At 45.2% G+C, this 26,934-nt stretch overlaps 1 protein-coding gene across 5 annotated transcripts in view; it reads left to right on the top strand.

Annotated features, from left to right (window-relative positions):
* The first annotated feature begins 540 nt into the window (after positions 1-540).
* Positions 541-26,934, top strand: part of LOC105908026 (RNA-binding motif, single-stranded-interacting protein 1) — a 29,393-nt gene continuing 2,999 nt past the window's right edge. Inside the window, exons 1-13 of one of the 5 annotated variants that reach the window (XM_031558243.2) lie at positions 541-733; positions 8,175-8,353; positions 11,867-11,925; positions 14,131-14,222; positions 20,999-21,156; positions 21,893-21,972; positions 23,106-23,221; positions 23,892-23,941; positions 24,064-24,151; positions 24,405-24,455; positions 26,242-26,304; positions 26,540-26,620; positions 26,779-26,857. In XM_031558243.2, the coding sequence (XP_031414103.1) occupies positions 668-733; positions 8,175-8,353; positions 11,867-11,925; positions 14,131-14,222; positions 20,999-21,156; positions 21,893-21,972; positions 23,106-23,221; positions 23,892-23,941; positions 24,064-24,151; positions 24,405-24,455; positions 26,242-26,304; positions 26,540-26,620; positions 26,779-26,850 (1,155 nt within the window). In that variant the 5' untranslated portion in view covers positions 541-667 and the 3' untranslated portion in view covers positions 26,851-26,857. Of the gene's footprint in view, positions 734-2,969; positions 3,584-8,174; positions 8,354-11,866; positions 11,926-14,130; positions 14,223-20,998; positions 21,157-21,892; positions 21,973-23,105; positions 23,222-23,891; positions 23,942-24,063; positions 24,152-24,404; positions 24,456-26,193; positions 26,305-26,539; positions 26,621-26,778; positions 26,858-26,934 lie in introns of those variants that run through there. The other 4 variants (XM_012836475.3, XM_031558236.2, XM_012836472.3 and 1 more) reach the window with 4 other exon arrangements.

Raw genomic sequence — 26,934 nt, 5'->3', positions numbered from 1 at the left:
CACTGAAGCAATCTTTTATTATGTAGTCAAAACTTTTTAATCTGCCTTTATTCATCCAATGTCACATGCCACTCTTATCCACTGTCTTATGCATTCAGTCCTGCCATTCAACATGTTCATAATGAGCAATGTTTATTAAAGACCTTGAATGACATTACAGCTGTTTCAGGCAATATGTTACATGGTCTATTAGGTAATTCACAAATATAATTGTGTGTTACTGTTGAAGTTATGCTATCAATACTGATGAGTGCAGGCACGTGATTCTATTAAGGCATTGCTCTTTTCAACATATGCAGTATGTGAGCAAATGGAAATGTAAAGAGCAGAAACCTGACGCTCCTTTGTGACACTGCATTCCCCTGAGTTCCTGTATTCCCCTTTCTCCTCCTTAAATCACATAACCATTCGGCAGCTCCGTTAGCCTCTGCTCCACCTTTTACCAACCCACTACTGAACCCTCAAGTCTCAACCTCAACCCCCCTCCCCCCTCCTCCACAGCCTCTCAGGCAGCCAAGCACCCGGATCTGCTGTAAGAATGTGCTCTCTTCCTGTCTAACAAGCACGCACATACACACATGTATGCAAACTCATAGGCACGCACACAGTCAGCCCTCCTTTCCTTCTAGCTCGCCTGTACGACCAGAGTGGATAGGAGCTGCCGAAGATGATTCTGTCGCCTCCCCGCAGGGGCTACTGCCCCCGACCTCACTTCTCCCCGATAGGCTGGAAGGTAAATACTGAAATGTTTGTGGAACGTCACGCTGCTACGGTGGATTCATTGCATTGTCTCTGCACAGAAAGACGCACAGACTTTGTGACGCTAAGCCAAAGGAAGCTGACAGCTGAGGAAGTTGCTGTAGGAGAGTTTCTCAGAGGATGTTTATCAATGCAGCGTGAGAGAACAAGAGGAGTGAATTCAGAGTTTTCAGATTAGGACAAGCTTCCTGTCACCCGATTAGAAAAGGTCGTCACGCACACAGATGTTTAAAATACACTGTTTGTTTCATACTAGTTTTATATTGTGGTTTGGTTGTTGGTTCAACTCGTACTGTTGCAACATCAATGCATACAGATGTCGGACACAATAAGTGAGGTAGGAGCTGAGTAGGATTGCAGTACACCAACAGAAGAGAAAATGAAAGGGATACGTGATAGGGGAGGGGCAAGCCTTTCTGTTCGCTGTGGATGTTTGGATGTGCTGCACTGACTGCATTCACTAGAAGCTGCAGTTCAAATGATTTATGGCAAAGTTCATCATTGAACACAAATATTCTTTACTACCTTGACGGTGGTCTCTACAATTTAATCACATTTTGTTTGTGATTGACATTGGGCAGGTTCTCATGCATATGTGTTGTGACAAAAAAGAAATTAAATTAGTTTTTCAATGCTCAAGGAATTGTGTCAACAAATATTCCTCCACTTCAGTTTTGTTCAATTGCTGAATTAACGAGCTGTCTCAGACCAGTCTACTCTTGCACTGATCTATTGGCATCACACATTGGCTTGAAAGTTGCCTCTAGCTCACTTAGTTAAGCTTTTATGTCTTTCCAGCTAGGGTGTCATGCCAAACGTGCCATTGGATATAATAAGCTATATGCCGGTTCAGTTGGAAAAACAATAAGTACTATTTTTCCTATCTATGAACCATCTTTCATAGCATATCTGTCATTGTTGATCTGTAATTTCCTCAGACTAAATTCTTATAGCCGCAGTGAAATTTAGGCTTTGTAATGATTGGCTCTTTGTCTCTATCCCTATTTGCTTTTTAGCAGTGTTGACATGCTCTGTTTGTCATGACTGCAACATCAGATGTTGCACAATCATATTAGCAATTGGTTCAAAGCATCTGACACAAAAGAGCAAACAAAAGAGTGTGCCGAGGGTTAGCTCTGGTACGATGCCCTCAATGGATGTGGAAATTAGGTGTTTACATCCAAAATGGCACTGGTCAACAAGTGATATTGATGTCAGGAGTGTCAAGCTAATTGTAGAGGACCCATGCAATCATGGAAAGACTCAAAAGATGCTCTGTACTCATCAGCATAAGATTGCATGGTATTTACTGTAAACGTAAAGTGACAGTGTGTAAAAAGTAGTATATGTTGTGCATTACCAAATTATATGGGGAAAATAAGCCCAGGAAAGTAAAAGAATGTGCTGTTTTAATCCCTTATCTCATATTTAGATGGATTCTAGATAAACCATTCAATACACTGTAGTACACAACACAACCCAAAAACCTAAAGGCAACGATTAGGTAGACTGCTAAGTAGACAGTATAGCAGTGGATTTCCTGTGCATGTCCATTACTTGACTGAAGGAGCATTGTGGGGCATATCTTTTTTAAACTGAGATAAAGGCAGCGAATAGCAGAGAGATTCTCCTAGACTTACACAGTGTTATTCATCTTTTCAAAATAGTTAGTTACTGAGTTATTCTTTGGTAATGTTTCACACATAGCATAATGCAGCCCTCCTTAGATGGCTCTTATGTTTTTATGATCCTAAAAATGCTTAAGAACGCCCTTGAGTACCCAATTGGCTATCTTTTAGTCGCCAATGGGATTTTATAAATAGAACTATACATTTGTATGTAAATGTGGATTATAGATTATTATTGTAGATTATTATGTAGAGAATATATACTCTCATACAGTATTGCATCCAGAATTAACCTGAATGATTGTGGATTGGAGCATTTAGTAGGCTAGACCATATTGTTGTAGTCTTGCTCCTCTTGGCACAAACTGTCTTGTGAAATGTAAGTAACAGTTTATGTTAGCCTACTGTTTATTAACGCATTATAGCAAACGACTATCAATTTGTGTTAGTCGGTAGTGTTATTAGGGAAACCCTTTGTGGCGATAGTGTAGATAACTTTGTGGTTAAATGTAAATGATTCAGTAAGCACCACATCTAGGTATCAACTCTTCAAACGTTCAAAACCACAGAATACTTGATGGCCGCTCTGAGGAATGTTAGGTATGCACGCTGGAATAAACTATCGACAGGGATAGGGGTAATGTGTGTTACAAATAAAACTAGACATTGACATTTTACATCTCACGAGGATGTAGAGGTATTTAGAATCTAGAGTAGTGTGCACTGTATAATTTCATTGTAACGAATAGATTTTAACATCATAATTACTCTGTCAAAACATGAGCTTTTATTGTGATGGTAAACCCATTGTGGATGGCAGTGTGGTGTCGTCCCCAGTAGGAAGGTCCGTTCGGAGGGGGACTCAATGCAGATCAATGAACTCAGCTAAACAAACGAGTTGGGCGGTCGAAGTTGGGACAAATTCTGGAATGTATTGTCTTGGTTCGTCATTAACATAATTCAACCAGCGAGTATTGTATACAATTAGTTAAAACAGATTGATGAGAACGAACATATATCTCTATGTTGTATAGAGTTACATTTACAACTTTACTCAGCCAGCCTGTGGAGACGAGAAAATCAAGTCAGCCAGAAATTCTGAAAGGAAACACTCCATCTATTGGGAAATTCGGTAAAAGAAGATGATTTTTGCTAATACTGGCAACCCTTTGAGGAATACGCATCGTAATAAACAGGTAACAGCATCGATGGGTTTAATTATGCACAACCTGACTATTCACGTACTATTACACGATGGTGAAAAACAGTGTCCTTGTGGGTGAATAACTTACACAGCAACATTAGCTTGCTATCATCAGCAGCTTAACGTTAGCTAAATATCACATTTGTTTTGCTGTCCTTTGGTTGATGTTCGTGACAAATCCTGATGCTGACGGCGAAGTAGCCCAGCTAGCTAGCTAGCTAGCTCACTTGTAATTATAGAAATAATTGTTATCGCTGGTGCCTAAATCTGTGTTTATAAATAGAAATTAATTGAACAAAAGCCTAACAAAACAGGGTATACACATTAGTCTACGAGAAAGTTGGTGGTTGAGTGTAAATAACGTTAGGTCTGTGTAGTAGTGTAACTAAGCCTATGGCTCCGGCGGTCTATACTGTAATTACATTAGTACGAGTTGTTAAATATTTTTAGTGAGGGAATAGAGCTTAAACAGGAAGTGTGGTTAAACTCGTTACTAGTTATGTTAATGTTAAACAACCTTTAATGTCAACATTTTACAGAGGTGCAAACCGCACCGTTACCCCCGAGAAGATTATTGTGTCCTGAGGTAGAATTGGTGTTGACTTGTAAACAGACTTGGCTTCTAGTAACAACATCGAAAAGGCTGGCAACTGACTGCAATGCTACACTTAAATATTTGAAACACATCTTACTCTCTCTAACAATCCCTTTACCATGTCACGTAGGTCATTGTGGCTATGAAATTGACTGCCCTTCATGATATGTTGAACGGTGGCCCTGGAATCTGCAGTTCGGCTACTGTAAATCAGACTTCAATTTCCACCAGATTGGTACCTAAGAGAGGGTGCAGGAAATGTACTCAATCCCCTTTCTCGATTACCGCTGTATGGTGGATGATGACTTAATGTTATATGAATTGAAGGGTTGATTTAGTCGAGTAAGCACTGGATTACACTAACCACTTTTTTTTTGGCCCTGCTGTGACAGCAGCACTTGGTGTTAGTGTTAGAGCTGGGCATGGAACAGTGTCTGAGGGCGAGGCCTCTTACTGGAAGCTCTGTGTATTTACAGCTCGGATATGACGAGCTCTCTTGGTCTGGAGCAGGCTGATAAGATGCCGTTCCCTCTCCACCATGGCTCTTCAGACTCCCTCTGCTCAGTTTCTCAGGAAGGGGCTTGAAAGCCACTTTATTTCAGTGTGCCTGAAGGGTGTGGATTTCACCTTTATGGAGTATGTTACTTTGTAGAAATGCTCTTGGACAACTAAAAGTCTTGACTGGGCCAGTGGTTTTGGGCCTGTCCTGCTGCGAGGTGATCAAATGATTGGGGGTGGTTTTTAAGACTCTCATGAGCCATCTCTGAAATGAAACCAGCATTCTTTTTCCCCTAGGAGATGAGTCAGCAGGGAAGAATACTTTGAATCCCTCTTTTGAGTGTTCCAGCATCCTGCTTTGAGCATACCAAAAGGCTAATGTTAGTTTGTGTGCTGCCCACTCATAAGGATATGTCCCCCCCCCCCCCCCCCCCCTAAATTAAATGATTTTCAGCACCACTTCGTTCTTATGGACGAGCCTGTCAACTCATCCTACAGTGAATCATTTTTAACAAAACAATATTTTGTAATGTGTATTCAGTATAATATTCAGTAACGTGTATAAGTGGTGTATGGGTAATGTTATGGACTGGAAGTCTGGGCAATGTGTGAGAAAGTCATCTTTTGCACAGGTGGAACTGTACCTTCAATGAAGCTGTTGTAGCGCCATGAATGCACATGCAGCTGATTGGTGGATTCAACAGGAGACTGGGGTACCTGTATAAATGGTGCCTTTGTCTGCAGGCCTCTATTGAATTTTTTTTTTTTTTGACCAGCGCAGATGTTTTCAACACCTTCCAATCAAAAATGAGCTCCATAGAACACTTACCTTTGATACAGGTATTAGCATTGCCTTTATAAAGCTGGAACTAACTGGTGGATCTCTTAACATCTTTTAATATTAGTATTACCTCAATAAACCCCTTTAACTTATAGGTTTGTTTTTTCAGCCTCATCTACACTACATTTCTCTCCTGCAGTGCCTCATGATCCTCACAAGTCTAATAGTAGGTTACCTTGGTCTTTCAACAACACAAATGTGTATGTTGGTTAATGCGCTCTGTTTGGTCAAAAGAAACACAGGTACTACATACTGGTAGTCTATAACGAAATGAAAGACAAGTAGCCCGATAAAGTAAATAAGAAATGTCTGAGCCAAAAGTATTTCCAGTTCATTTGAACCACTTAGCTTGATCATGTCCGAGTGTGTTTTGGTGCCCTGTGCAACCAACTGAACTTGCACAGAGGACTGTGTCGTCCCAGCTCCTCCTAAACTCTTGCAGAGTGACCTCAACAATGCAGAATGCATTTTGTGTGCCGAGAATCAGAGGATTCCTGCATTAATCTCCTCTGTGCCTCTGCCTGAACTGGCAGATGGGAGCTTTCCCAGAATTTTTAGAGGAGCCCTAGTCTGCTTTTATTACTGACTTAGTGCTTCTGGACTCTTCACAGCTGCCTGCCTTAGAAGGTGACAGGAGCAGAATGGAATTTGAGGTTGGGATTAATATTGTATTGGTGCAATTGTGTGTGTGGTTTCACATGAATGGGTTGATTTTGGATAAAAGTTAAGTCGGCTGTTATTTCTTTTCTGGAACCACTTGTGCATGAGTGCACGACAAACATCCGGATAAACACGATCGGCCTGAGGATTCGCGGGTCAGTGGACCTTTTGAGTGGACGGCCATTATTGAGTGTAAGGTCATGGCTCGGAAGGCAGCCCTCAGAGTTAATTGCGGGGGCGTCAGGCCCCTTTGTGGCAAGGCGGTGTTTTCATCCTCAGATCTTTTTGTTCGCACTATGGAAAAATGGTGAGACTAATAAAAGAGAAATAGAAAACACACACACATACACACACAAAACTCCAACAGGCCATCTGAGGAGGCCAGGCAGCTTGTGTTCTTGAAAAACAGGCTGCGGTCGGGTATGGAGGACTGAGCTGGAAGCACGTGAGTGTCTGGAAGGGAGCAAGTCCAGTCTAAGATTGTTCCATTCTGTCACCACTTCATTCCTGGGATTCCACCCTCTTCTTCACTCCCGCGATCTGAAGCGGGGGCGGGGGGGTTGTAATCAGTGCCTGAAACCGAACAGTATAAAAAGGGGGAGAGCTCTCCAGATTTGAGCATCTGCTTCCATTGAAAAAAAAAGAGAAAGGGCAGGCCGGATGTGATTGAGCAATCGCATAAGGGGCCTCTTTATAAGTGCAAGAATGAGAGGAGAAAGAAAGCCATTCTCAACAGCATGGTCACCATCTCATGACAGGCCACACAGCTTTTAGCCTGATATCTGAGAACATGGATCAAGTGACATGAGCTCATGTTTACAACAATTTCATACTTGCATGAAATCGAATTCCCTCTCACAGTCCCTTTGTCTTATGTGAGATACAAAACATATGGATTGAATATTTGAGATTGCAAAGTCTCTCTAAAGACATTGCTACTAATAGACTAATAGATTGGTACCCGCATTGCTGATTTAACTTCAGACTTAACTGTTTGATCTGAAAGACAAAAACTATTGAAATAGTTGAATGCAGTTTACATAGTGTATATAGTACATCGCTGAAGCCTAATCATTGAAGCCTTCTAACTCCTGGTGAGGCCCACAGTAGTCTCATTCCTCAGTGGGGGTTGCAGGCCACTGCTCCCATGGCTGAGTTGCATTCACAAACATGCCTCTCTGGCTGCTTGGCTGCCTCTGCATATGACTGCAGGCCCTCCCAGGAGCTCCTCTGAAGCTATGCTGGGAATATGGAGCTTGACATGGCTGGGTGGGAGTCACTGGTGGGGTGCAGTGGGAGAGAAAGCCCCCTTCTCTCTCTCTCTCTCTCTCTCTCTCTCTCTCTCTCTCACTCTCTCTCACCCTCTCTCTCTCTCTCTCTCTTTTGCGCGCTCTCTCGACCTCTTAGCCTAGTCTCATTGCTTTGAGCCCCCATGGACTGGACTGATGCTGACTGCTGAAGTTGTGAAGAAGACTGCACTGCAGATGTACAACAGTGCTGTGAGATTTTCAGATTTCCATGTCTGAGACTAAGGCTAAGGGGCCCAGGATGCCTGGTGTGGTGACAGAATCTTCAGTTGTGTAGATATTTGGTGGTTAAACTAAAATAAATGCTTCTATCACTAAAAACCATCACCTATTGCACACCATTGCTGGTCACTTGAAGGAAGTTAGCCATGAAACAGTCTGAAATCAGTAGAAAGGGGGTCAGGCTTCAACTGCACTGGCCAGTCCAGCTTAGGTAGTCACAGCCCAGTGACCCCATTGCAGTGGATTGTTGACTTTCAGACCCACTTAGCCGGTCAACATATTGGATTATGTTCCATTTGATGCATATCACAGATATCCTACAACCACGTGGCCCTTTCTCTTCTACCCTGAGCTGCAGGGCAGGGCAGGGCAGCCGTTGTTTGTTTGCCTTTCATACCAATCCGTTGTTTTGCCCCCCTCCCCCTACTGATGCCATTTTGTGTGTTTCTCCTTTTGGCAGCCTCACGTGGCCCCTTCCTCACACCCCATGGCTCCACCAAGCCCCAGCACCAACAGCAGCACCAACAACAGCAGCAACAGCAGCACGGCTGGATGGGAACAGCTCAGCAAAACCAACCTGTACATCAGGGGACTGCCCCCCAGCACCACCGACGAGGACCTGGTCAAGCTCTGTCGGCCGTGAGTACACTTCCTTTCATTACGCTGCATATTGATTGGCTATTGATCTAGCCTTCAGCCCCCGACCCCCCCCCCCCCCTTTGACCTGAGAGGTTTGGTGTGAAAAGAAGGGGCGGGGGGATAAAAATCCTCACAGCTGTCCTTCTGGGTTTAGATTTGATAGAAGTGTCAGTGTTTGTTCTGTAGTCTGTCCTGTAGCACTGTAGTCCTTTTGTCCTTGAACTCTGAAGTGCCAAGCGTAGTGAAGGGAAAAAAAACATGCATCCATCGTTTAGAGCCTCACTAAATACACTTTATCAGAAATGATGTAGGATTATTTTTCTCTCTTTAAGGTAGCTGACCTCTAGAAAGATACATTGATTAGGTCACCAGTCATTTATTTCCTCTCACATCCATCTTTCAGAACAATGTGAATCCAATCAGCGCACACCAAGCCACAGTTACAAGGGAAAGATGTAGGTGTATTTTGTGTGTGTGTGTGTGTGTGTGTGTGTGTGTGTGTGTGTGTGTGCGCGCGCGCTTGCAGCTCTTGCATTTACATGGCTTATTTTCCTCAGTCTGCAAAAAAAGAGTTAACGGCGTGATAAGTGTTAGCTATGGTATCTTTTAATCATGTTCAGGAATCCAAACAACTTTGAGAAAAATTGAGGGGAAAAGTCACTAGGTTGGAACCGAGGCTGGGCTCTTTGATCTGACCTGATTGAAGAAGGGGTGGGGGTGGAGGGGCCTTGGGGAATGAACAAATGATGAAGTCCAGTACAGGAGCAGATTTGACAGGGCCGTTGGATTTTAATTTCAAATGAAAAATGATACAGATGACTGCAAGGGCAATGAGAGAGAGAGAGAAAGAGGGAGAGGGTGAGCAGCAAGCAGTATCTGATGCTAAACCTTGAGGGTTCAGGTACGCTCTGTGGTGGGTAGGCAGCCTGCCTTAGCCTGGCGCTGAGCTCTGGAACTCATTGTTTCATTGTAGCCCTGCCACAGACTGAAAGACCACACTGAGGTGACTTTGAAATCTCATTTTCCCAAACCCCTCAGACCACTACCACTCCACAATGAGATGTTGACTTTGCAGCACATTCAATCTCCTATCCAATCCGTTGCCGCGTCCCCGTGGGTGTTCCACAAGGAGGATGGAGCTGCTACAGCAGGTGCTGGTTACAGCAATATCAGTTTTCATCTCATCTCCCACCCCTGGTGTTATTGCCGTCACATAATGGTTTCCATGTGTAATAAACATGACGGACATTTCTCTCGTTAGTTCATAGGCTAGTCAGGCACCGCTGTGGTAATGAGTGTAAAGGTTATCCCTCATTTGGTTGGACAGCGAGCAGTTGCCTCAGCTGCAAGCCGACTCCTAAATGGAACCAGAGATTCTGGGAGGATCATGTTTCGGGACCATTTTGCGGGTATTCAGGTAACATTGGTTTCCGTCTCACATGCCAGCTTTATTGAGCCGTGGTACACTGTGGTTAACCTACCCTTTGGACAGCACTTGCCTTTTGAAGAATTAGGATTAGCACTTGGGAGTTTAAAGTAAGTGTGAGGAGTTTGTGCTGCTCTAAACGTTAGATGGACTTAACCCTAATCCTGTCTCGATAGTTAAAGCGGTTTTACCCTTTGACTTTTTGGTTTGCCCCGTCCAGCTCCAGCGCTAAATGCCGTCTGTCCTGATCCTCCAGGCCTCACAGACGACATGTACAGAGTTCATATTTGACGATGGGGAGATTTGAGTCCTGGGAGGGTGACTCAGTTTAGTTTTCAGTCTTGCTAATTGTTTGTCTGGAGATTAATCAGCACAGTGACGATGATGAGCAGCAGAGCTCCGATGACTGTGTAATAGAGGGGTAGGGTCTGGAAGGAGACCCAGCGGGTGAAACGGGAGAGCACCTACTCCGTTCCCCCCAGCAGCCATTCTGACTGGCCTCTCCACTTTCCTCCACTCCTCCAACCAATTCTGATGGATGTTTTTTTTTTTTTTAAAGGGACAGGCGCTGATGGGTCAAGAGGCGTGTTCCGTGTCCCTTTAGTTTCCTTATGTCATTCTTATGGCCTTTTCTCACGAAGAGGATCTGTTTAGTTCTGTGCCGTCAGCAGTGTACCCGACTCGTACGTGACGATACTGCAGTGAAGCACTCTCTGCTTCACCATATGTCTCCACCTCTCATTATGCTGAAGCTGTCCTCTCCATAACCCACCCCACCCTGCCTTACAGCACGGGTAATCCCGTGCCTTTTTTAACCGCTCATCTTCCAGTATCTCTCTGCTCTTGACTGCAGGGCCAGGGGTACAGGGGGGAGGGGGGTGGGGGAGGGGAGATTACTTGTAATTGATTCATTTTGGGTCAATTAGCAGGAACCTCCGGTGCTGTGGGCTCTCCGTTCAGTGCAGAGGCAGAAGGTCAATGTGGCCCGCAGAGACCGACACGTGCTCTCAACGTCAGCCTTCGTAATTGGATTTCAACCCTCATGGAAGATTTCTTTTTTTTTCTTTTCTATTTGGTCATTAAATACAGGCCCGTACTCCTACACCACGGTGGCAGTCCGAAGGTATAGACATATCAAAAGATCCTGACAGGGTTTTTCTGGTGGCCCTGGTTCGTAGGGAGTCGAGATTAAAAAAGGAAAATAAAAAAAACAGCTTCCAGCCCTCCACCTCCCAATGCAGGTCAAGGGTCATGCTCTCAATTCCATTCCACCGCGGCCCCTCTGCCTCTGCTTTTTTAACGCCCCCATAAATCATCTTTTTCATGACACCATTTTAGCATAACAAATATATCACCTCCATCAGGTAGCACATGTGGGTGCAGGAGAGCAGACCTCAGCTCTCCATTCTTGCTCGAACAAAACCAGTGGCTTGTTATTGTGGAGAACCTCATCACTGTCTACTGTGCTTTGGTGGCCAGTGCTAAGTTCATTCGTCAGAGCTGTCAACCACACTGCATGACAAAATAAAGCAATGGTGGTTTCGCACGGTGACGTATCAGTTGTGTGAGTGCGGCTTGACTGGTGCCTGCATCTTAGAAGAGAAATGAGAAGTTGAGGTTTAGGTAGGGGGCTGGCAAGTTTTGTTGGTTTATATCATTCATCTTTAAGCTCAGTACTGTGAATGAAGGGAACTTAATACAGAATTGAGGTTGTTCAAAATGTTTTATGTGTACCTGGAATTAGAGTTGGATAGGTTTTAAAAAAAGAATGCAATATCATTTGATTTATCTTCAATGTTTTTGTCCCTTGGTTTCACAAAGTTTTGTGACTGTCTTTCACAACATTGGCTGCAGTCGTAAATGCGGTGCACAGCACTTTAATTAGTGGAGTCTTGTGCTATATGGAATGCTCAAACACGCATGGAGACAACTTCCTGCCCGGCGTACTTTGGGAATGATGTCATAAATTCTTGTGCAAGCCTCCCTCTTTTGTGTGTTTTTATGGCAGACTCCCACTTTCGGCCCGCTAATCCTGCTCGACAATGAACCTCTCTCTCACTCTGTCTCTCTCTCTGGTCTTTTTACAGGTATGGCAAAATCGTATCAACAAAGGCCATCCTGGACAAGACGACAAACAAATGCAAAGGTGCGTACGTCCTGTTTTCTTAGGGGTGTTCAGCCTCACGTTTCAGGCATTCCTCTCATGCCTTTCATGCCTTCCTGGGAAAACATTGCTTGTTTGCGTCACAAATGAACTAGGCAGGGCCGCTGCAGCTGAGGATTTACTGAGAAGGTTCATTTCTTGAAGCTTCAAAAAGGTCTTTTATCCTGACACTGCGTACTCTGATACTACTTGTGCTGTATGCAGAACGTTTAATATGGGAGTGTCCATGGTGTTTGATATTGCAGTGCTCTTCCTCGTATTTGTAGGTATTGTGCCAGCAAGTGGCTACAGAGCTTGGCCTCCTCTGCTCTGTTTCATTTAGCTGCCCGGAGGGTCTGATTAACCGGATGAATCAGGAGACAGGCAGGGACCCAGGCAGAGGTCTCCTGTTACCCCCACCCCAAGCTCTCAGTGTCCCCCCCCTTCCTGGGGTTATTTTTGGTCCCAGCCTTGATTGTTGGGCTGTGAGTGCCATGGGAGGACCTTGGACTGAAGTGACAGATCCTGCACCTCCCTGTGCAACACACCTACCAAGACCCCCGGGCAGAGAGCCCATCAGGGCTGCACTGCAAGGGCAGGCTCAGGGCATGTTTACACGGAGCCTGGATTGCCTGAATCCGAAAAGAAACGTTGTCGGATTGGCCTCTCGTCCACACGAACCTGGCGGATTGGGTCACTGAATTGCAACCTTTTGAATCCGGTCTCCAGAGTGGGTAGATTCGAAACCGGCAACGGATCCGTGTTCGTGTGGACGCCCGATCTGCACACTTTCTAACCCGATGACGTAATTGCCTCACGTGAACGCCTCGCAACCTCAGCCTGAACCCTTATTAACACCGCTGCGACACTTCATAACAGCAACATCATAAACTAAATCGATGTTGTTAAGAAGCTGGTTAGGAAAGGGATGACATTAACAAGCCACACTTTAATCTATCACTGTTTAATCTATTTGCATCAGACCATTGTTCAAAACCGGTTTTTAAAAGTGTCAGCACTAGCCTATATGAGCAAATCTGACGTGGAAAGATATTTTTAGACGGAAGTTTCAAAACGGTAACTTAACACAAACGAGGGTTATGGCGAAGTGCGCAATTCTAATTAGTCCTGTTTGAGTGCTGTGGTAACAGTGATTTCAGGTGGTAGAAAAGTCGTTAGTTGGATCTCGACTTCTGTCACTTTATGCGCATGCTCCATGACCTATTTACAGCGGATTCAACCACTCCAGCGTTTCCGTCTGGATGCAGATTTTTCTTGACATCCAAAATTCTTTACGGATTTAGGCAATCCAGGCTCCGTGTAAACGTCGCCTCAGAGCAGGACCCAGCCTCCAAACTCTGGGTTATTTACACATAAACCAAATTGGGAATCAGACTTCCAGCCACATACACATAGACATGATATTTTAGCTGCGCTGTGCATGTCAGGTCCATTGGCTGCTTAAGTTAAAGTCATAATGATCTACTCATTTGTCCACTCAAGAGGTCATAGGCCAGTATCATATTTTAGTCTACGCAAAATATGACTAGATGTCTCAATTCAGATACATTTAAATACATTGCATATGATTAGGTATGTTTCCTACTATTTGTTCTATTCACTGTTCATTTACAAAAATGCAACGATGACACCACATTGGAATATTGTGAATTTTTTTTTTTTAATTGAAATCAATTAGCTAGGCAGACAGGATTCTTGCTTCTCCCGGTCGATGGATATATCTGCAGAGCAGAGGAGATATCTGTGGCGTTGCGGGTGTCTGAAGGTTACGTGTCCGCAGTCGGGCCTTTAGTGTAGCAGGGACTGAGGTCGAGCCCAAGTGCGCTCCCAAGAGACAATGAGCCCACCTGATCTCCGAGCGCCAAGCCCCCGCAATCTGCAGCCTCTGCACTTTCCGCCTGAAAAGCTGGAGGTCAAACGGCCCACCCGCACGTCACCCCACCGCTCCCTCACCAAGGCTCCTGTTACACCACGCACACACATCTACCCTGCAACGCTATTAAGCAGATTACCTTTTCCTGCAGTGCTGTTTTTATCGCACAATGTGATATGCAGTGGATTTATTGTATGTTGCCCCGTTCCTGTCAAAAGATCTACCATGTTATTTGCCTGTTTTCTGTATTCTCTGTATGCTTATTTGCCTATTGTCTGCATTCCCTGTATTCATATGGGTCTCTGCTTCTCCAGGCTATGGCTTTGTGGACTTTGACAGCCCAGCTGCAGCTCAGAAGGCCGTCACCGCCCTGAAGACTAGCGGGGTCCAGGCCCAGATGGCTAAGGTGAGCACATGGCTGAGGTCCTCCTCTACCCCCCACCCCCACCGCCACCCCCCTGCCCCATTGCCCTTGCACGAGTAAAGAGCCAGCACATGGTCAGCGTGGCTCTGTCATCCGGAATTTCAGAGCACAAGAGTGTCAGCTTTCATTCCAACACCACAAGGGTCTGGGATCATGTCCCATTTATAGCTGGCCTGAGTTGAAGTGGATTACTGAATCGGATAGGTATCCGTCTGAAAGGGGTTCATGTCCCCCTTCGGTGGATCTTGGTATGTTGTTAGAGGCCAGAAACATGAACCTTATGAGTATGTGTGTGTCTGTCTGCATGGTGGGTTTGTGTGTGTGAGTGTGTTGATGTTTTGTTAGGGCATTGTGTAGAGTGTGCAGTGTAAAGGGACAGCCGTAATTTTTCAGCTGCGGGCCAGCATTTAGCAAATTCCAGAATGTTTGCAAATTATGACCAGATGAATGCGGTTTTGTAAAATCGACAAAATATCCCCTGTGGTCGTTACATAACTGCTTGAGTTAACTGTAGTTAAAACCCTGCATTTGATTCTGTTCAATAAAATGCATTGTGTATGTCGTCTCAGTATAGATTTTACACCCATTATATGTCTTAAATATGTCTGTTGCTATCCGAGAGATTAATGGACTACAAAAAAGTCACGTAGCTAATGCATCACCAATTTCACAAGGTGAGCAGAGGCTGATCATAGCTAGCTCAGGGGTCAGGGATCCCAAGTGTTCTCACAACAATCATGCAGGTAATTGAAGTAAACACATTGATTACCTAAGGGTTTGGTAGCCGCAGTCTGTTGCATATAATAAATCAAATGTTTTAAGCGCTAGAGCTGTAACGTTAAGTTTCATGAGAAACCGCAGGTTGAGGCGGGCGTCACGATGTAGCCCATCTTTTTTCTGCTTTAGCATGTTGGAAGCAACCTCACACAACAGTTAATTACAAAAGACAAACCAATATGTACATTTTAACTTTGCAAAAACCCATTAATTTTTCCATAGGGATTATGTCTTTGGAACTGCGTTTAAATGGCAACACTGAAAACTAAAAACGTCCGGTTGACTTGCATAATTTTACATTGGCTGCATTTGGTTTTTGCTATACTTACTTCTTGTCTATTCTGTTGTCGTTATATTTAGTATCTGTAAATTCCAGACATTGTGCTGAGTTTGTGTGTGTGAGTGCATGCGTTGTGTATGTGTGCGCGTGTGTGTGTTTGCGTGTGAGTGTGTGAGTGTGTGGGCGTATGAGTGTTTGTGTGACAGCTCCCTCTTGTTATCAGCTGAGGGCTGACCAGGCTGCAGAGTGTGGTGCCAAGAGACTGATTGCTGGGTGGAGCCCACACACACCAGTGATGTGCCGGTCCACTCACAAGTGACCCAAACTCACCCAAGGCTTTAATTCCCCCTGACCGCAACTCCAACCACTAATATTATACCCGGCCCTCTACCTGATCTTTCCAAAAAGTGCAGTCTTGGTTACATTTATTCATGCATTCCCTTGGCTAGGTAAAACCTCTACTTTTAAACAAGATCAGAAAGCCCTGTCACACGTTAGCTAAGCTTACCTGGAACATTCACAGTCAAACAAATGTGACACAAACACTAAACTTTCTTGTAAATGTCATATTAGTCTATAAAACAGTTTAGCTGACAAGTACCATGTATGGAGATTATTGAATATTTTGTGAGTTGCCAACGATGCATGTGAAGAGTAACAATATTTTACTGGGCTACTTATCATTGGCCTAAATCCTGTGTTAATGCTGTTGTTAATTGTCCCCAATACTGCGGTCATCTCTGCATCTTCTTGCAATTTGATTCCTTCAGCCAATGACGCTTTTGTAAATTATTTCTTAAATATTGAGTCTTTAGGCGATATGTGACTAAGCTGCAAAAACTTAATTTAGTCGACTTGCCCGCAAAAAATATTTGCGTTTGACTCGTAACTGCAGGTGTCCGCCCATTCCACCTCACAGAGACACACACACAGACACACACACACAGTGTTGACAACAGGGTGACGCATGAGGAAAGGAATCCTCCCAGGGGACACGTGTCCCTGGCTCACTGAGAGCTCTGAAGAGCACGCTCATCCCCCCCAGCCCCCTCACACACACACTCTGATCCATGCTCACTGCCATAGGGGAATACTGTTTCTTAAAGGGTCCCTCACACTCACTACGTTCCTCTCCTCATGGGCTTGTTGGCAATAATAGTGTCTGAGTGAATGCGTGAGTGAAGAGGCATGTGGCTGACTTTGACTTTTTGGTTTCTGGGGAAGCACCAGTTATGGGAGGAGTGCGATTAGGCTTTGCGTAAAAGGGAGTTACTCAGAGTTCTTATTAAGCGACTTTTTACCGGTGCTAACCACTTGCGCACTCATTCAGGAAGCAAGGTTCATTCCTGAGGGGAAGTCACACCAGCTTGTGTCAGAATGAAAGGGGGTCAGAGAAAGAGGGGAAAAAACATAATGAGAGGAGATTAAGGGAAAGGATTTGCAGCTGTGCAGGTTTTCCAGGCAGATATTTTTTTCCTTTCTTTCACAATTAGTCACAATTCTTTTATTTCTTTCTCTTTTTTGTCCCTCCTTCTGGCTCTCTGGGTGAATATGTGATTTGCAGACTGTGACATTGGTTCGGTGGACCACAGAGCTCTGGCAAATGTGTTAAAAGTGAACTTTTTGTGACTCCCTGGTTGTGGTGGGAGTCAATTGGATGGAGATTTCACATTGTTGGTCTTCAAAGGGCAACAGCTCGGTAATGAGTGGGAACAAGGTAGTTTACATTCTTGGACAGAAGAAAAGGAAGTAAATAATTGGAGGTCGCCATGGCAACTGGCCCTCTGAAGCCATGGAGCACAGGCCTGTAAAGCCCAGCAAGAATACTCCGATTCAGGACCCCGTGAATCTGCAGGCTCTGTGCAGGCTGTCTTGATATGGCTCCATGCACCTATTTCATTTCCATTTAAAATAAATCTGGGCTTCCGGGGCCTATTGTTAGCCTTCGCTTGCGAGGAGGGTCATGGAAACAGAGGATTTTGTGTGAACTTTTGGTCCTTGACTGTCCTCAAAACTTTGTCTAACTTTAGTAAGGCAGTGGTAGTTGGTTGAAAGAAATTGTGTTATTTACTCTTTTGGAGTTCTCCCTTATCTAGCTCTAAGAAAAGGTACCAATTGTGAGAATATCTGAAGTTTACAAGCAGTTTAGAAATAACCTTACTAAATTGAACAGATTCAAACAAGTATTAAAATACATAATCCACACATGTTTTTTTTGTTTTTATTTATTTTTTCAATGAATGCTTGACGATGACAGCAACCGACATTTGCTAATAAGAGGTATATAAACAGTCATACATTTCAATGCTGTCAGACTGTTGTTAAGTAGCAAATATAGTCCTTTAGAGATCCTGCAATAATCACGTTAAGAAGACCCCTTATTATGCAGGCTTCGCTTGTTTATACTCAACCTAACAGAGGTGGCATAATTACGCCCCAGTGTGTCCTTTTGCAAAGCATTCCAGTTTGCAGAAGCAGAGGCGTCATGTTTAACATATCATGTAGCTTCACCTATAATGCAACCTATAATGAGACCACTTGAAACTCAGATATTTCCAACTTGGAAAATTGTACTAGAACACCACTTGAATACAAAGCTCAGACTCAGAAACTCAGAGAAAAAATATCCCCTGGTACTTTCAAAAACAATGACTTAGTTTCGAACTTAGTGTCGGCAGGCTCGTGGCGTATACATTTAGCAATGTTGAGACTAAAGCAAAGTTGATGTGCTTCATGTACAACATGTTAATGCTTATCATATCAGATTTGTGTGTTCTGACACCACAGTAGTCCTGCTTCATTTTCGTTAGCTGCTACGCTGCGTCACACCCCTGTTCCACCATGCTGACTGTCCCTTTTACACAGACTTGTGTCCGCCTCTATGACTACCTCCGCTGCCGGGTCAGAGGCGGAACAACAATGACCCCTCCAGTCCGCCTCCATACCTTTCTACACAGAATGGTGAGGCGGAATGACGGCGCAATATTCGCGCCTTGTATAAAGCCTCTTTGACAGGTGATTGACAGTGATCTAATATAAACCAGCTCAGTCAGATCGACAGGTTCTCACTCCTGTCTCACTTTCTCCTGATCTCAGCTCTCTTTGCCCCATAACCACAAACCTCCCACTGAGAGTGCTCTCTCTCTCTCCCTCTTTCTCTCTCTCTATGGCTGTTTGTCTCTCTGTCCCTCTAACTTCTTTCCATCTTTTCCATTTCTAACTCTCTTTATATCTTTCTCTCTCTCTCTCTCTCTATCTATCTAAACCGCTCTCCCTCACACACTCTCTTATTTTCTCTTACTCTCGCTCCCACCCCCAGCCTACACACTCTACCCCTTCTCCCCTCCCCCCCACCACCTCTGAAACGCTAATCCCATCCCACGGTCACGCTGGCGCGAGCTTTCTGAGCACGACCGGGTCACATGATGTCCGATGACTGTTTAGCTGCTGACCCCCTTTTTCAGTACAAAAACAGATGTCTTATCTGCCTGCCAAAAACCCGGGCCGCCACCACTGCACTCCAAGAGCAGGTCCTCACGCAACCAGGCTCGAGTCTCCCCGCCCTTATGTCACTGGCAGGATAATCGAGTTTATCTGATGGTTTCGCTTCCAACCTACGCTATGAAAGCTTTTCTGTTCTGAACACACACAGCAGTGACCATTCCCCATCCCGACCTTCTCCTTTCTTTGAAGCGCCGGACCGCATTACTCCTCCCCGGGGAAAAATCCACGTGTTTAAATGCATTATCGTGTTGGCAGGTACAGAAAGCTCGCTGTTGCAGCCCCGAGACAGAATTCTGTTTTCCTCATTTCTGCTCCAGCCCCCAAGTCCCGGAGTTGCACAATGATCTCTTTTCGTGTTGTTTACAGCTGTTTTTCGCAGACGTTAGCTGCAGAGACACGCTGGCCTCTATAGAGCAAAGAACCCAGAGCAGTGTTTTCCAGCAAACGATGTGTGCGTGGCTCTGTGGAGTGACCATAGTCATCCTCTCTGCCTGTGAGTCCTTTAGGATTATAAGAGCTGCAGAGAGGTCCTCTGGCCCAGCTCAACCCTGCACTCCTCTCCTTTCTTCTCCTCTCCTCTCCTCTGACTGAGCACTCTTTCGAAGCACTGGTCTCTCCTTTGTGGTCACGGAAAGTGATTCATTGTTCCAAATAGTTGGCTGTTGATTTTTCTGTCAATGCATTACTTAGATAATCCAGCCTCGTCCTCTCTGAGGCTGATTGCAGCATGCAGCTGATGAATATTAATGGGGAGTGGACGGGCTCCCAGGAGAGCTGTTTCCGTGGCTTGCGTTTCTGCTGATGCCGTTGAAATACGCGGGGGAGGAAATCAGCTGATGTGTGTGTGTGAGGGGGTCAGGCAAGAGCTGCATGCAAATCACCGCTCGTCGCTATTCACACTATCCCTTTTCTCGCTAAAAGAAACAACAACAACAAAGACCGAGGTAAAGAAAGGAGAGAGAGAAAGAGAGTGGTCATCAGTGTGTGTCAAACAGAGGGGGTAACGGAGAGTGAGAGTAAGCGGGATAGACATAGATGAATGAACAGGAAAAGGGTGCGTGGCTAAATTGTGTGTCACCTAGTCATACAAAGCCAAATGTGACCGGAAGTGTGTCATTATGTGAGCAGTCCAGGTGTTCGGTGAGGCTAATCAGTAAACAAGGTCTGTGCGACCGTAACAGAGAACCCAGCTAACGCAGTCACCTGTCTGCACTCACAATGGAACAGGCTAGGATTTTGCACATTCGCATATCTTAAGTGCATTCGTCAATTAAAATGCGAGTCTGTGTACGTTTTCATCCGCTGTTATGCGACTAGTGTTGGGATCAAAGCGTTGTTAAGGCAACTTCAACAGGGAAAAAATGAAATTGCAACAAATTCAGATTCCTGCGAATAAACCTGTTTCCAGTCACATTATAGCCGATGTGAATAGAGAGTTAATCCACCCTCCTCTAGCAAATTGATATCTTATTCGTTTTAGAAGATTGTATGCGAAGCATTTCCACTCCAATTGTCAAAATTCGCATTAAGAAGTTGGAAGCCCAGCTACTCTCTCCTCCTCCAGACGACTTTGCATTACCGTCTTAATTCGATTCTGTAGAGAGTAGCCCCCCTCTTTGCCGGCACACTTGACACGGGCAGAACACCATCAATTGTATCCAGCGTTGCCCAGTCGGAGCGCAGTGCTGAATTAATAAATAAGCACCTTGCAGGCCGTTGTAAAAGTTAAACTCCCATAACCGAAGAGCGTGGTCATCACTGCCACTACATCTCGTCGTACTGCACACTTGGCGTCAATTAGAGGTGTGGCTGCTGATTCAGTCATCACTTCAGGGGAAGTCGCAGCCCTCTGGGGGAAAGAGTACTATAGGCTGTTATATGGCTGTTTCTCTTTCCAAACTCAAATGTCCTGTTTAGGGATAGCCAAAGTTTTGTATGAGGATTATTACTGGACATTTAGACTGGCAAGTTTTTAATTTATTGGTTCAAATTTGCCAGGCAAAAAAACTATAGTAATAGGGAAACCCTGCAATGTAAGTGTAAGGCCAACGTGGGAGATGATGAAATTCCACCGAGTTCTGGGTGTTTTTCTAGCTGTCCCCTCCTTCGATAGGTGTTATCAGAGTCTCTCTTTTGTTTTCCCTTCTCCTCACCCTCTGTCTCTTCTGGTTTCTCTTTCGTTTTTTTTCACTCACAGCAACAAGAGCAGGACCCGACAAATCTCTACATATCCAACCTGCCCCTGTCCATGGACGAGCAGGAACTGGAGAACATGCTCAAGCCCTTCGGTCAGGTCATCTCCACACGGATACTACGGGACTCCAATGGGTCCAGCCGTGGAGTGGGGTTTGCCAGGTAAGGTCGAAAGGTCAAAGGATAAAGTATTAGGGGATTGAGGGGACATTGGAATGATGACGACCCCTTCTTTCATTTTCTCATATCGCACACAATCAGAAACTTCCTCTGATTCTCTTTGCCCTTAATGACAGCATGTCTAATTTTAGCGCTAAGTTTACACCTTCATTTGCCTTCAAGGAGGAAAAATAATGATCGATTCCATTGCAGATTAGCAATGAGAGACTTTTCAAAGGCTCACAGTACTTCACACGCACACACACACCCACTGTACCGGCACGGTTTCATTATGACAAGCGAGGGATTATTTATAGCTTAAAACGTGGGCCACTTCACTAAGTGTGCTTACGTAAAGGGGAATCTTGTCTGACAGCACCAACCGAAAAAGGCTGTCAATGATTTACACACAACTTGTGTGGGTGTATGTAGTTGTGTTTGAGCACTTGTATTGGAAGAAAGGCTGTGCAAGTGGCCTGGACACGTCCTCACATGCCTCTGCTCTTCGAGAGCAAAGGGAATCTTTGTTGACCTCACATACTCCACGGCACACCTGAATCACAGGATTAAAGTCCGCTGCCATTGAACGCCCCCGTAGGAGATGGAAAAATAGAACACAAACATTTCACCCCAAAGATCCCCTCTACAGGCCCCAGCTCCCCTCCTCTCTCCCCTCAGCCCCCGTTTGGCCCTCCGCAGGTCGACGGCGCCCCTCATCTTTGTCTTTTGTGTTCCGCAGGATGGAGTCCACAGAGAAGTGCGACGCCGTGATTAATCACTTCAACGGGAAGTTTATTAAAATGCCACCCGGTGTTCTGGGTAAGGAAGTCATACATCTATTTCAGCCTATTCTTCAAGCCCCGGCTCCACCCAAAGTCTGATAAATCATTCGTTTATAATTCATGTAATCACCTCTCCTGTGAATGAGTGCGAGCCGTGGGCGTAGTGCTCTGACAAGACTACAACTCAGCCGGCACATCTGAATGAGTTCGATTGAATTCAGAGGTGGATTTCAGTTAGGGAAAAAATGGATCAGTTGCTCTAATTAAGACAGTTTTTTTTTTTTAATGGATATGACTCACAACCATTTCCTTTAACATACTCTGACGACAGCACAGTTTACCCTCCATGCACCCTTTTTGGTGATAGATAAGAGTTCGTAAGGAGTGGAAGGCCTTCACTTCCTGGATGAAGAGAACCATTTGAAAAATATGTCTTATCAGGACCATCCTTTCTCTTTCACCGTGTTTTATGATGTAGAACTGTGTAACAAATAGAATTAGAGCTCTTGTAAGAGCTGGACTGCATTGCAGTCCCTAGAAACCCTAGAACCCTAGAAACACTAGCGTCCCTAATCCCGGTGCCAGTGAGTGAGTGAGTGAGTGAGTGAGTATTGATTTGTTTTGTTGTGATGCAGTGTCAGTGGGCTTGTTTCTGAGACGGATCGCTGTGAAGCGAGCCATGGAAGTGCAGGGGAAGTAGGAGGGGCGGGAGCGTGGGGGAATGGCCTGGTGCGGCCTTCTTTCCCACTCTAAGCTTTTTAATTGGATTATTAGACTGGAATAGTCCTCATTTGGCCACACAGCTTTGAGGAAAGGGATGGCATGGGATGGGGGTTGGTTGGGGTGGGGTGGGGGGAGGATGTGTGGGGTGGGGGTAGGGGTAGGGGGGGATTACTGCAAGGCAGCTGCCAAATCAGATGTCTATATTCTTCCTTGTTTATTATGAGTGAGGGGGGAGGAAAGTGGACGTTTTTAGCATGAGCACCCATGGTGACTGACAGTACTGAAAGCTGGGCGGACAGTGTCAAGTGTATTTTGGGCTATGTTTGAAGACCCCTTTTCCTTCTCTCTCTCTCTCTCTCTCTCTTTCTTTCCTTCTTTCTGTGACTGTCTTTCTCTGTCTTTCTTTCCCTCTCTCTCGGTCTCTCCCTCTGGATCTCCCCTCTGCAGCCCCCTCTGAGCCCTTGCTGTGCAAGTTTGCTGATGGTGGGCAGAAAAAGAGACAGAGCCAAAACAAATATGTTCCGAATGGCCGTGCGTGGGCACGAGATGGCGAGGCCCGACTCGTAAGTCTGCCACTCTAGCTCTCTGTCCACAGTATGTGTGTATGTATGTTTTATATGTTTGTATGTATGTATGTATGTGTGTATGTATGTATGTATATCTGTGTGTGTGTGTGTGTATGTATGTACAGTATGTATGTATGTATGTGTCTATGTATGTGTGTAAGTGTGTGTGAGTGTGTGTGTGTGTGTGTGTGTGTCTATTTCTACCTGTCTATCTCTTCACTTGTCTCAAATTAAACAAAACCTGTATGGATGTCTAAACAGAGCCTGGAGAATAGACTGTAAATGTAAACACTGTTTATAAGCCATGGTGAACTCCAGACCACCTAATGAGACGTGGGGTTTTCCATGGACGGACAGGTTGGAGGAACACATTCAGATAGTCACTCCCATCCGTTCATGCAGGTGTTTGCTCCAGCCATAAAAGACCTCTTATCCACCCTGAACTACCCTGGTTGACCGGACTGACATGACTGCGGGCTCACGTTGCAAGCCCTGCAGACATGGTTGGCTGGGTGAACGTACAGCTCCTGCATGCGTGACATGTAAAAAAGGCATGTAGACATGCATTGTTGTCGCTGAGCGAGCCGCAGAGTGTAGCTTGAACTCCGAAATGCATGTGCTTTGTGTTGTTAGCCTCAGTCTCATGTTCTATTGACTTTCTCTGCAGGCCGGAATGACTCTGACATACGATCCCACCACAGCTGCTATGCAAAATGGGTAAGAGACACCAGGAAGGAAGGAACACAGAATTCTCCATTCGACTACTGTGTCCTGTGCTGATGGATCTGTGTCCTGCTATATAAATCTTTTTCCTCATTGCTCTCTTTCTCTCTCTGCAGATTCTATCCGGCTCCATACAGCATTGCAAACAGGATGATTGCCCAGACTGCCATGTCTCCATACATCTCGCCTGTGTCCACATACCAGGTTAATATCTGCTCTCTGCTTGGCCCTGCTTAATCTCGTCGTTTGGCCGATGATGTCAGTATAAAGAGTAATTGTGCGGTCAGGGACCACGAGCTTGTTTGCATCGCAGTTAAGTACCTGTGAGAAAGTCCCTTGGCCCTGATAGTGCTGATCCAAACAGCAAAAAGTGAGAACGCCCAGAAATAGCTCTTGGCAAAGCAAGCTGTGTTTACAGTGTGTCTGTGTGTGTGTGTGTGTGTGTGTGATGTTCCAGGTACAGAATCCTTCCTGGGTGGCCCACCAGCCCTACATCATGCAGCACCCGGTAAGAACATATCAGTCTCACTGTTTGTTTATCCACCAGCCTATCTGTCTTTCTCTGTCCGTCTCTTTATCTAACTGTCTGTCTGTCTGGCTGGCTGGCTGGCTGCCTCTCTCCTCCCCAACACCATGCCAGTTCAAAAGTTTACTTTCTACAACAATTTCTTTTTCTTGCCCGTTCTCATTTTGGCCCTGTGGTTGAGAGCTTTGGTAATATTCCGGGAGGCGAACGCCAGACCTCGCTACGCAAACCCACTGCAGCTGCAGAGAGTATGCTGCATTCACCACATTCCCACCATCACTCTGATGCTGAAGACAAATGGTGTTTGAATGGAGACAGATGAGACAGGCCATCCTGCTGAGTCATGCTCGTGTGCGTTTGGCCTTGTGGGAGATTGGATGCTGCAGGATTAGCAGGAAAGAAAAAGACAGATTTCTCTGTTTCACTTGTGCTGCTCTGCTGCTGAGCACAATTTGTCCTCAGCCCGGCTACCTGGTACTGAGCCTGTGTGAGGATGGAGCCTGTTGGCGTTTGTGATGCAGAACAACTGAGTTTGTTCCCCAAGCACCAGTTTCTGTAGAAAGGCATATGTATTCTCAACACACATATGTATTCTCTGCTGTTATGCATGACTTGGAAATGCTAGGTACCAAGAAACCCATTGTAACACAGAGGCCCATCTCTGCTCACCTTTGTTGTTATCGGATGGGGGCCAATATTCTGGCAGTAGATTGTAAAACTATCTGGCAAGTCAGTTGTTGGCATAAACAGGAATTCCACGATATATATCAATCAGAAGGTGTTTGGAAGTAAACCCTGATAACAGAAACAGATTGTTAACAGATTTAACAACAGAAAGGTCCCGCTGTCAAGACATCAAACGGACTTCCTGTAATGCACCGTGTAAGAGAATGTCACGTTTGTGAGCCGTGAGATGTGCATCCAGCAAAAGAGGCCTGACACGTCCTTCTGCTGCTCACAGCTGAGCCGACAGCTCGTCACCGCAGTGGTGCAGGCTAGGCGTGGGTCTGGGAGAGGAAATGGTGGCGGTGTTGCGCTGGAGGAGATGCGTGAGTGCGGTTGAGTAGCTGGTTAGAGCAGCGCTTCCTGTGCGAGTGGGTGGGTGACGGGCTGGGAGCGGACTCCTGTCGCTCGGGCGGAATTTTTCATGTGGCTCTGCGGATGTGAGGTTGCAGCTGATGAACCCCCAGTGCAGCGCTTGGCACAGATGGAGCTGGGGCTGGGCTCAGAGCCACCCGATTGTCCTGAATCCTCTCCTCTCTGCCCCTCTCTTTATACTTCCTGACCCCCCCCCCCCTCCTCTCAGTTTCAGTTTCATCTGCTTTTTTGCATGGAATGCAAATTTGAAATGCGGATAAAGAGCAGGTAGTGGTGTGGGGAAAGAAAATGCACAGAAAATGGCTTACAGTGCAGCACCTAGGGATGGTGCTTCAGTAAACCTGACCAATGCAGTTAGCTGGTAGTGTGCCTCAGGCTAAGGCACAGCTCTGTGTTTCCTTCCTCTCTTTCTGTCTTCTTGTCTTTCTCCCTGTGTCTTTGTACACTATCACAATGTATACAACATATTCTGTTACTCCAAATATATATTTTTTACTCTACAAGCCAAAAACACATACATGGAAGTGAAGTTAAACCGCTTTGATTGTATCTGCAGTAGGCTTTCTCTCTCTCTCTCTCTCTCTGTCCCTGAACTCACCCTCTCACACTGTGTCTGTGCCAGGGAGCGGCGATATCGCCCTCTATGGACTATTCTATGTCACTGCAGCAGTCGTCCATGATGAACCCTCTCACGCAGCAGATGAGTCACCTCTCTATGGGCAACCAAGGAACGGTGAGCGGACCCCTCAGGGCTCAAACCCCACAACACACTAGTAGGGTCAGGAGAGAATGACTCACATAATTATTCACATTTCGGTTTTGGGCGAGGGGGAAGATTCCAGTAATTTGCATCATGTGCTCACATAGGTTCACTTTAAGTCTAAGAGAGTAAACAAAATGTTTGTTTGTTTGTTTGTTTGTTTATTTATTTATTTGTTTTGTGTTGTGTTTCGTTTCTCATCTCACAGTTCATGGCCGCTAACACAGCTATGCAAGGAACCTACATCCCCCAGTATGCGCACATGGCAACCACAGCAGTCTCTGTAGAGGTGCGGTTGGGTTTTTTCACACTTTGATGTTTGTGTCAGTGCTGTGCTTGGTTTACAGTCATAATATATGAGAAACAATCTATCGTTGATCTTGGGGTACATTTTTATGACAATCTTTCTTTTGAGGATAATTAGATGGCGTATTTTTTTTATTTTAGGAAAACAGTCCACAACAACAGGTGGAGTCACCTGGGGACCATTCCCCATACACTTATCAACAAAACAAGTGATGACGAGGTACGGTACAGCCTTTCTAACACACAGCATCGCCTAAGCCTCATTGTTTGTCCTATAAAGGCCTAACTAAAAGCATG

The sequence above is a fragment of the Clupea harengus genome, chromosome 2 (genome assembly GCF_900700415.2).
Source record: "Clupea harengus chromosome 2, Ch_v2.0.2, whole genome shotgun sequence".
Lineage (NCBI taxonomy): Eukaryota > Metazoa > Chordata > Actinopteri > Clupeiformes > Clupeidae > Clupea > Clupea harengus.
This window is presented reverse-complemented; position numbering and strand designations above follow the sequence as displayed.